This window comes from Alosa pseudoharengus, unplaced genomic scaffold (assembly GCF_046254945.1).
Source record: "Alosa pseudoharengus isolate Yale_2024_CS ecotype anadromous, Long Island Sound unplaced genomic scaffold, YU_APseudo_1.1 YU_APseudo_1.1_scf_10, whole genome shotgun sequence".
Lineage (NCBI taxonomy): Eukaryota > Metazoa > Chordata > Actinopteri > Clupeiformes > Clupeidae > Alosa > Alosa pseudoharengus.
Window position 1 is genome coordinate 35,383,630 of NW_027468565.1, and position 10,003 is coordinate 35,393,632.

At 45.5% G+C, this 10,003-nt stretch overlaps 1 protein-coding gene across 1 annotated transcript in view; it reads right to left on the reverse strand.

Annotated features, from left to right (window-relative positions):
• The window catches only part of kcp (kielin cysteine rich BMP regulator), a 55,472-nt gene extending 48,605 nt beyond the window's left edge, over positions 1-6,867 (reverse strand). The window contains exons 1-3 of the mRNA XM_076271017.1: positions 6,321-6,867; positions 1,666-2,237; positions 952-1,024 (exon numbers count right to left, since the gene is read on the reverse strand). Of these exons, the coding sequence (XP_076127132.1) occupies positions 952-1,024; positions 1,666-2,237; positions 6,321-6,432 (757 nt within the window). The 5' untranslated portion in view covers positions 6,433-6,867. The remainder of the gene's footprint in view (positions 1-951; positions 1,025-1,665; positions 2,238-6,320) is intronic.
• Between the last annotated feature and the right edge of the window lie 3,136 nt (positions 6,868-10,003).

The window sequence follows — 10,003 nt, forward strand, 5'->3', positions numbered from 1 at the left end:
TCACAATATTTTCATTCCGTATCTTCATTAATCAATCAATAAACTGAAGGTGGTAAAATAAACTAAACACATGAATAAAGTATATAAAACAATTCCAGTACTGCGGCAATAATGAACTTTAAGAGTTCACTCTCAGTCAGAGGTCTGATCTAAACTAACTCACAGCTGAAACCATCACCCTGTGAGAGGGTCATATCAACATCAGGGGTCAACACAGATCACTAGAGGTCAAGTGTCACATTTCTCCCAGTCACACACACACACACACAGACAACCCACCCACCCACACACACACATGTACACACACATCCCTCTTACCCACATCCTGCACATCATCCCACACACACTTCCCACAGACCAGAAAGAATTAGTATTGAGTGTATTAAAGATAGGGTAAGAAATACTAGACATTTTCTAACATGTAACAGTTTTTGTACTGTTCAGCTAATATCTCCTCACGATCCGCTAGCTCTCTGAGAACGCTGTAAAAAGCGGTCTTCTGACACAGCCACCGAGAACTGGAAATATAGAAGGAGGGGAGCCTCTCTCCTAAATAATAATAACACACTGTGTGGAGTTTCTCGGGGAGCACTGAAGGGAGGATTGAGCTACCTCTCTGGTGTGTTTTGCTTTGTCTTTAGTTCAAATGTAATGTAAGTTGCTTTGCACAAAAGCCTCTCATAAACACAAACAAACGCAATGTCATCCAGCATTGCTTACTCTACCGTTAAAGCTATTCTCCAGGATTTTTTTTTAGTTTTCTAACACAGTGGAGAGAATTCAATGTAGCGCTGGAGTTGGGCACAGAGATTTGTGTTTATTCAGACATGTTTGAATTATTTCATGTAGTGGTGATGTGGCTAATATGATGCCTGTGAGATGAGGTTTGGTGTTGGAATGTTTGTTACACTGAGACGGTGAGCTGATTCATGTGGCCTGTTGGATGAGTACCTGTGAGATTTGGACAAGACCATGGACGCCTCCGATATGCATGGGTAGAGATCTCTGCTGTCAGCCAGGAGCCCTACTCACACACACACACACATTCACAGGTTTAGCACAAAGACACACACACACACACACACACACACACAACCACAGGTAGACCACAAGCACACATACACTTAAACAAAACTTTAAGTAGACCACAAACACACACACACACACACACACCACCACCACAAGTACAACCACAAAAACACTCAGTTCTGTGCATAACACTTAGGACTTAGATAGATAGATAGATAGATAGATAGATACTTTATTGATCCCCAGGGGAAATTCAAGGTCTCAGTAGCATACAGACAACACACACACATTCACTAACAGCAGAAAAAGTAATTAAAAGTATATAATATAAAAACACAACTTAGCAATACGGACAGTAGAAGATAAAGAATATACTAACTATACTAAAATACAAATTATACTAACTAACACTTAATCTAAATCAATTCTAAAAACAGTATCCACATAGTGGTGATTAATCAATCAAGAGGCGCTTGCAATGACTGAGACTTGGTGTGGTGTGTGTGTGTGTGTGTGTGTGATATATATATATATATATATATATATATATATATATATATATATATAGAGAGAGAGAGAGAGAGAGAGAGATAGAGAGAGAGAGAGAGAAAGAGTGTAAGTGTATTGGAAACTTACACTGAACTTGCTGTTGGGCTCTTTTGCCTCACTGGCAAAGGTAACCTGCAGGTCCAGTGGCAGTCGCAGGTTGATGACCTCATCAGGCTGTGACAACTCCACTACCACTTCCTCTCTGCAGTCGGTGAATAGGGCCACCCTTTGGGCCTCCAACCCCAAAGCGAGCTGCACCCAGCCCCCACCTGTAAAAGGAGACCCACCTGGCAACAGAAGGCTGTGTGTGTTTGTGTCAGTGTGTGTGTGTGTGTCCGAGTGTGAGCGTGTGTGTGGGGGGTACTCGAGACGGAGTGTGTTTGAGCGTGTGCAGGAGACGAGCCGTAGCAGCATTTGGCCACGGGACATCAGCGACAGCAGCGTTGCCGTGGATTGACGAGCCTGCTGACCAATCAGGTGCAGGCCCAGCGAGCCACGGGCAGAGGTTAGCAGGTAGAGGGTGTGCTCCCGTGGCAACATCAGATGGGGGGTGCGCGAGCGGAAACGCCAAGCCACAAGCCCCGCCTCCTGCCCTTTGACCTTTGTCACACCCCTCACTCCGCCACGGGTCACATTCAAGGCCTCCAGCAGGTCAATCACTGCAGAGAACACACACATACAGAACACACACACACACACACAAAGAGAAGAAAGAAAGATGCAGCATGGAGTCAGAAGACAGAATTTAGAATTTTTTACGAAATCATTTAATCAGAACTATCCCTGATGTTCTTGTATCCAGAACAACTCAATAATACTCCTTTCAGATATCAGCTCATGCACAGCACATGAGTAATAGGAATGCTTCTTTTAATACCACAGTATATATCTGAAGTAAACTCTTACTATTTCAGTTCAGTGCTCATGATGTGAGGAGACAAATATTCAATACAAATTAGTCTCCGTTCTACTTTGGTTCAAATTTACTGCATCAGACCAAAAATGAAAACACGTCCATGTTTTAAGACAAAATGCCATTTTTAATTTATTTTCCCTAAAGCAGTCACATGGGTATTTTTTCCAGTTTCTGCTTAAACAGTCACCACATTTAATCCCATAAACTCAGTTAATATTAATGATATTTTATTCCGCACGGGTAAAACATCTCTTAAAAACATTATATCTCTTTCTGGGGCTGCACCATTACTCAGTGCAGATGGATACTAAAAACTGACATTATCACAACGTGTTGGAAAAGACCACTATCAGGGGAATTGTTCTGTTAATCATAGAACACACAAGTATGCACACAAAGTCACACACACACACATACAGGGGGATTTAATGGGAAACGCAGAGGTCTGATGGTTCTATAATGATCTTACAGTGTGTCTGAACAACATGCTGTATTTCAGTGACCATGCAGCAAGATCACTTGAGTGTGAAACATGTGTGTGTAAGTTGTGATGGATTTCACAAGAGCAGAGTCCCTTGTGTCCATCATCACAGATTCAGATCCAGCTTATGAAGCTCAGCAGCCTTAACCCGAAAGTACTTCCCCACATGTTCCCCACTCTGAACTCCAGAGACACAGGGTGTGTGTGTGTGTGTGTGTGTGTGTGTGTGTGTGTACACAGCTGTCCACAGAACTCACTCTAAGATGACAACACATGAGAACAATGCAGTGGATTCTTTAGAGTGGACATCTGATGCCACCAACTGTGTGTGTGTGTGTGTTTATGTGTGTGTCAGAGACAGCAAAGTAACTAAGAGAGACAGATAAAGACAGAGGGGAGGAAGGGAGAGAGATAGAGAGAGAGCATGTGTGTGTGTGTGTGTGTGTGGAGGGTGATGTATGTGTGTGTATGTGGGGGAGATATCTAATAACTTAAGCCCATTTAGAAAATCCAATAATGTGCAGACCTCAGTGTAAACATGTTGTTGTACAGCATGTGTGTGGGATTGAGACAAAAAGAAAAAGAACATAAGAATGAGAGAGTGAAAACAAGTAAAAAAGAGAAGAGGAAACAGAGTGTGTTAAAAAAAGACACTCTTGAGAAGAGACTGTGTGGGGATATGTTCGGCTGAATGGTCTGACTGAAGGGTTCTCCTGTGAGGAAGATCACAAAGGGGCTTAGCAGAGAGATATCTGCACTGAGAGGAGTTTAAGACAGCTGATAATCACTGATTAAATCTCCACCCATATAGGCACTTCATACTGGAACATTGCAGGCTATCACAAATACTCCAGAGACTATTACGAATAGTGTGGATTATTCAGTATATTTAAACTATATATGATCATTCCAAGATGTCAACAAAAAACACAGGAAGACAGTGTGAGTAGAACCCAACTCCAGAAGAGGGATTGTCTGCTCAGGAGAGATTGTTGAGGAGATGAAGAGAACCAAGCAGGAATGAGAGAGGAGGAGAAGAGGAGGAACAGTCTTTCAGAAACAGACTTTCCCCAGGTTTCCCAACAGAATTTCATTTTAGGTGAGTGTTGTGTTTATAGAGGTCGCCTGCTCCTCTCTCTCTTGCTCTCCCTCTCTCTCTCTCTCCCCTGTGCTCTTTTAGTAATCATGGATGATTATGTCGCGTCAGACTCCTGTAGTCTGTAATAATCTGGACTCCTTCGAGCACACAGGGAGGGTTCCATGCCCTCAGGACACTGCAGTTTTAGAAGCGGGAGGTCTGAAACAGTCACATACATACACACACACACACTCACACACACACACACACACACACACACACACACACACACACACACACACACACACACACACACACACACACACACACATACACACACACACACACACACCATTTAACACACAAACTGTTTAAAGTGAATTAGCTCCTCAGAGACAGTGAGTCAGCAGAGTTCGCACTAATGATTTCCTGTCCTCGTTGCACTCTGTACATGCATACAGGAGTGGGACAAACACACACACACACACACACACATACAGAGAGAGAGATAGAGAGAGAGAGAGAATACACACACACACAGATAGAGAAAGAGTCAAGTGGGACAAACACACACACACACACACACAAACGCAAGCACACTCACACTTACTCACTCTCTCTCTCCCTCTTTCTCTCTCTCTCTCTCTCACACACACAGAGATGGATTACTGCACGGGCCTACCAGGCCCAGGCCCAGGGGCCCAAGGGGTCAGGGGGCCCTGAAGCCCAAGCCTTTGCATGGAATCATTGCCTCAATATCAACAAATCAGGATGTAGGCTATGAATCTGATTGAATTTAGTATTGGCCATCCCCAAAATTACCACAATACAGGAAATCACATCAAACAAATTAAAAAAAATTTGGGGGAGGACCCCCCCCTCCCTCACACACACACACATATACACATATACAGTATGCGACAATTAGTGGGGGGCCCTTAATACATCTGGGCCCAGGGGCCCGAAAGTTCATAATCCGTCCATGCACACACACACACACACACATGCACAGTTAATTAAATCTCATTTTCAGAGGAAACCACAGTACCACTCATTCACCTTTGCACTAATAAACTGCATCAACCCCACTCTCGTGCAGGGATGGATTACTGCACGGGCCTACCGGGCCCAGGGGGCCCTGAATCCCAAGCCTTTGCATGGAATCATTGCCTCAATATCAACAAATCAGGATGTAGGCTATGAATCTGATTGAATTTAGTATTGGCCATCCCCAAAATGCACCAGAATACAGGAAATCACATCAAACTAATTTAAAAAATTCTGGGGGAGGACCCCCAAACCCCCCCCCCCCCCCCCCCACCCCTCCCACATATACTACAATAAGTGGGGGGCCCTACATCAAAAATTCATAATCCGCCCATGCTCTCGTGCAACAGACACATCTGATGGATGGTTGATGTTCCTGTGGCTCCAGGTGTGTCTCTGGAGCTCCTGAAGACCGACTATACTATAGGTCATTCCCCAGATTTGTAACTGGAAAATGGTCTCAGCTAATTTAACGGATCTGACTCTTCTGTATTGGAGTGAGGCACTTGAGGACCTCGTGATTATGTCCCTGCACAGTCCAACATGAGAAGTCACAGAGCACCCCCTTATTCAGTGTACCAGCTCAAAGGTCTATCTATCTATCTATCTGTCTGTCTGTCTGTCTGCCTATCTGACTATGGCACAATGGGGCTAATGGCAATCAGCAGACACTCTTAATGTCTTGTCCTTGTCGTGGTGGATTTACTGTTTGTCCACCTGATGGGAAAAGTGAAGAATCATAGTGGTCTGATTGTACAGAGAACAAATTGTAGATGCTCTGTGCGTAGGGAAATGGTTAGGAGTTATATTCCACTGAGATTCCGCTGAGATTCATAGAATCCTGAAAGATACTTTTGCTAAGAGCATCAGAGAAACCAAATTTTCCAAACAAAGAGGCAGTTACAGCAGAGATTCTGATGAATGCATCAGTGACGTACCCGCGCACATGTGACGACAGGTAAGGCAGATCTAGGGAGGGGGACCCAAAGGGGCACCCCGTAAAAACGTCACTTACGTTAAGCAGAGCTAGTCGTTAAAAGAGCCTTTAAACTAGGAGCATTGACCTGATCTAGGATGAAGAGACTGACATCTCTCATCGTTTCAGCTGTAGATCTGTAAAATTAATCTCAATCTTTTCAATCAAGGTTTTTGGACTCGAGGGAACTCATAATTCCCCTTTGTATTTCTTGGTTTCTTGTGAGGGGCGAGCGCGCACTTACCGTTCTCGCTGTTGTACTCCTCGCGCTGGGTCTGTCGCGAGGGGCTCGCATTCCAGAGCGCAAACAAACTCATCCTGACAAAGAGCAGCGGCAGGAAAGCGGCCAACTCCATTCTCAACCGCCTCTCTTAACGGGCGCCACTAACGAACATTTACTGAACCCACTTCTTTCCTTTTCCAACCTTTCTTCTTTTATCCACTGTTGGTGTCAGGGACCAATTAAATGAGTTCCATGACAGTCGGTTATGTGCGAGCGGGTAGCCGTGCAGGAGCAAAGGCAGACATGTCACAGAGCGTGTTCTCCTTTTTAAAAGACCAATGAATTCCCTCGCGAGACGCGAAACATCTGGAGGAGCGCGCACACGGGAGAGAGCGTCGCGAGCGGCTGTCGCTATCAGCGGAAGACACAGTTCCGGTTTGTTTTTCAAACAACTTTTTCTTTATCCTAGCAATCTCCGCAGAACTCGAAAGACCTCTACAGCAGTGAGGAGAGAAGTCAGAGTATGCTTTGGAAGGCTATCCATCAGACGTGCACCTCTGTGCTGCTCGGATGACCTGGATTCCCCCACAGCCCCTCTCTCTGTTCTCCCCGTCTCTCCCTCTTTCTCTTTCTCTTACCCACTCACTCGGTCACTAACTTACACACACTTTTTTCTCTTTTTTTACCTCCTCTCTGTGTTTTTGCCCTTTGAGGGGTAGTGGGGGACTCACTCTCCTCCCCGCTATCTGTGGGAAAACCTGGTGCGGCGTCTGGACTGGATACACGCCAGCTGCCTCTAATTTGTTCTGTCAGTGAAACACACACACACACACACACACACACACACACACACACATATGCTTGTGCGGCGTACATAGGCTACAGTACATACAGAGAGAATGGCCCTGATTAGTATTGTTCTGTACACAGTGGTGGATTGTTCTGTGTTCTTGCTCATGCCAGGACTTTGATGAGGCATTTGTGACACTAATTACTTGTCTGCCCTTGATCCTTTGCGACAGTAACACACTCCATTGTAGCTCAGTGTGTGAGTGCACGTGTGTGTGTGTGTCTGTGTGTGTGTGTGTGTGCATGTTGAATGTGTGTGTTTGTGTCTAAGACAGAGAGAGAGAGGGTGTGTGTGTGTGTGTGTGTGTGTGTGTGTCTATGAGTGTTAAGTGTGTGTATGTGTGCCAGTGTGTTCTGCATGTTGTTCCCTGTATTCTTCCTTCTCTTTGCTCCCTCACTCTTTCATCAGTCATATTTGCTTGTACCTCCATCTCCCTCTCCACCTCTTTTTCCCCTTTCGGCCTCCTTTCATCTCCCTGATAACTGCCCCCATCTCTCCTCCACTCCCTCTGTATGTGCCCTCATACTCCTGCACACCATTCTTGGGTGTAAATCTGATAAAAAAACACTCTTTATCATACAAGCTTCACACACACACACACACACACACATGCTGACTCTCTCTCTCTCTCACACACACTCACACACACATACATGCTCTCTTTCTCTCTCTCACACACACACACACACACACACACACAAAACACACACACACACATACATGCTCTCTCTCTTACTCTCACACACACACATACACGCACATACACGCACTCACCTCACACATATATACATACTCATATACACACATGCACATAAACACACACACACATCTCCTGAACTGACAGCATAACATACTGTTAAAGCAGAGTGAGAGACATCTTATCAGCTGCTCCTGTTCTGTTGGGTTTTCTAGCTGGACTTATTCCAGTGAGTTAGAGAAGAAAGGTGTGTGTGTGTGTGAGAGAGAGAGAGAGAAAGAGAGAGAACCTTTTAGCTTTGTATCATTAGATGGACATGAAGAGAGCCCATTCCTTGATGCACACACACACACACACACACACACAGACAAACACACACACACACACACACACACACACACACACACACACACACACACACACACACACACAGACAAACACACACACACACACACACACACACACACACACACACACACACACATGTATAACAGTGACCTCTAGTGGTACAATGTCTCATGGTAAATGACTCTTCCCCACTGTCACCCAATTGGCTTCTACTGACTGTACTGTATGGTGTCAGTTCGTCCGCAGGGGCGCCTGCAGGAATTAATGCTATGGTACGTACACCCACCTACAGTGTGTGTGTGTGCATATTCTCTCTCCTGCTCAAACAAAAGGCGTGCGCGTGCATGCGTTAAGTTGATTTTGATAATGTGTTTACAAACTTTACATAAAATTGTAAATAGCCTACTGTCATGCAGTTACAGTAATGGGATACTGTGCAGAGTTGGGAAGCTATGGTAGGCCAATTTGGTGTACACACACACACAGGGGAAATTCTCTCTTGTTGAGTAGCCTGATGGTACGCACAGTGCGTACAGCCGCACACCTGCATGCACGCCTGGTCCTATGATCCATGGTTTTCTATGACTGGTGGTTGAATTTGGACACCTGCAGATGAAAGATCATGAGAAGATGTGGTTCCAAACACCACTGGTCTCACAGGCGTTGCATTACCAACAACTTAAAAACTTAAATACAACTTAAAAATAACAAACTTCATAAAAATGGCACACAGCAAGTACAATGTACACACTTGTCATGGACAACCATGTCTAGCCATTGGGTGGCCACCAGCAGTTAGATTAGCACACGGGACAGCTCTATAACCACGGGCCTCTGTCTGACCCAATGCTTAGTGAGGGAGCAGCCAGGGAGGATGATCCATGAGGTAGGAGGGGGGAGGGCACGGGGGTGAGGAGATTGGTGGGGGGGGGGGGGTTGTTAGGGGGACAGGGGATGGGTGGAGTTTGAAGGGTAGGGGGTGGGCTAAGGGGATAAGGGGGGTAGGTGATATGATGAGGGGGTGACAGGGGTAGTGAACATGAAACCATAACAACAGACATTTGGGCCATTACAAGGTGAAAATTTGGGAGGACATGATAAGGTAACAAGAAGAGTAGGGTGCATTACAATGCCATGAATGGGCAGGGGACATGACAATATGATCAGCGGTATAGGATACAGTACATGATGAAGGGATCAGAGAGGTAGGGGACAAGATAAGGTAAGGAGGGATGAGATGGGTGGGGGAAATAACATGGTGTGGGCGTAGACATCTTTACAGGGGCATGGGGGGGGTATGAACCTGGGTAGCACAGGTCAGGGGGGGTAGGGGACCTGATTCAGTCATATGAACCTGTGGGTAGCACAGGTCAGGATGGGAGTTCAGTTTGGGACAGTCCTCTGTGTGTAGGGTGATCTACTCCCCACAGCTCAGTGTGTGTGTGTGTGTATGTGTGTGTGTGTGTGTGGGTGCAGCAACACTAATCTGAGATGAGGACAAAGAGCAGCCTGATTCCTAATCCCTGTCTGCCTTAATTATGGCATAGGTGTGTCTGTGTGTGTGTGTGTGTGTGTGTGTGTGTGTGTGTGTGTGTGTGTGTGTGTGTGTGTGTGCCTTTGCACTTGCGTGTCTGTCCTTTCATGTCAAGGCTAAGATTCAGATTCAGCCATCTGGGGCCATGAGCTCGTTTTATTTGCTAGCACTGTTCAACTGTTGGCCTTCACCATGTCTATTTGTTCTTACACACACACACACATGGAGATGATATAAATACCAATAGAAGATGCACTCCAACCGTAGTTGGTTGC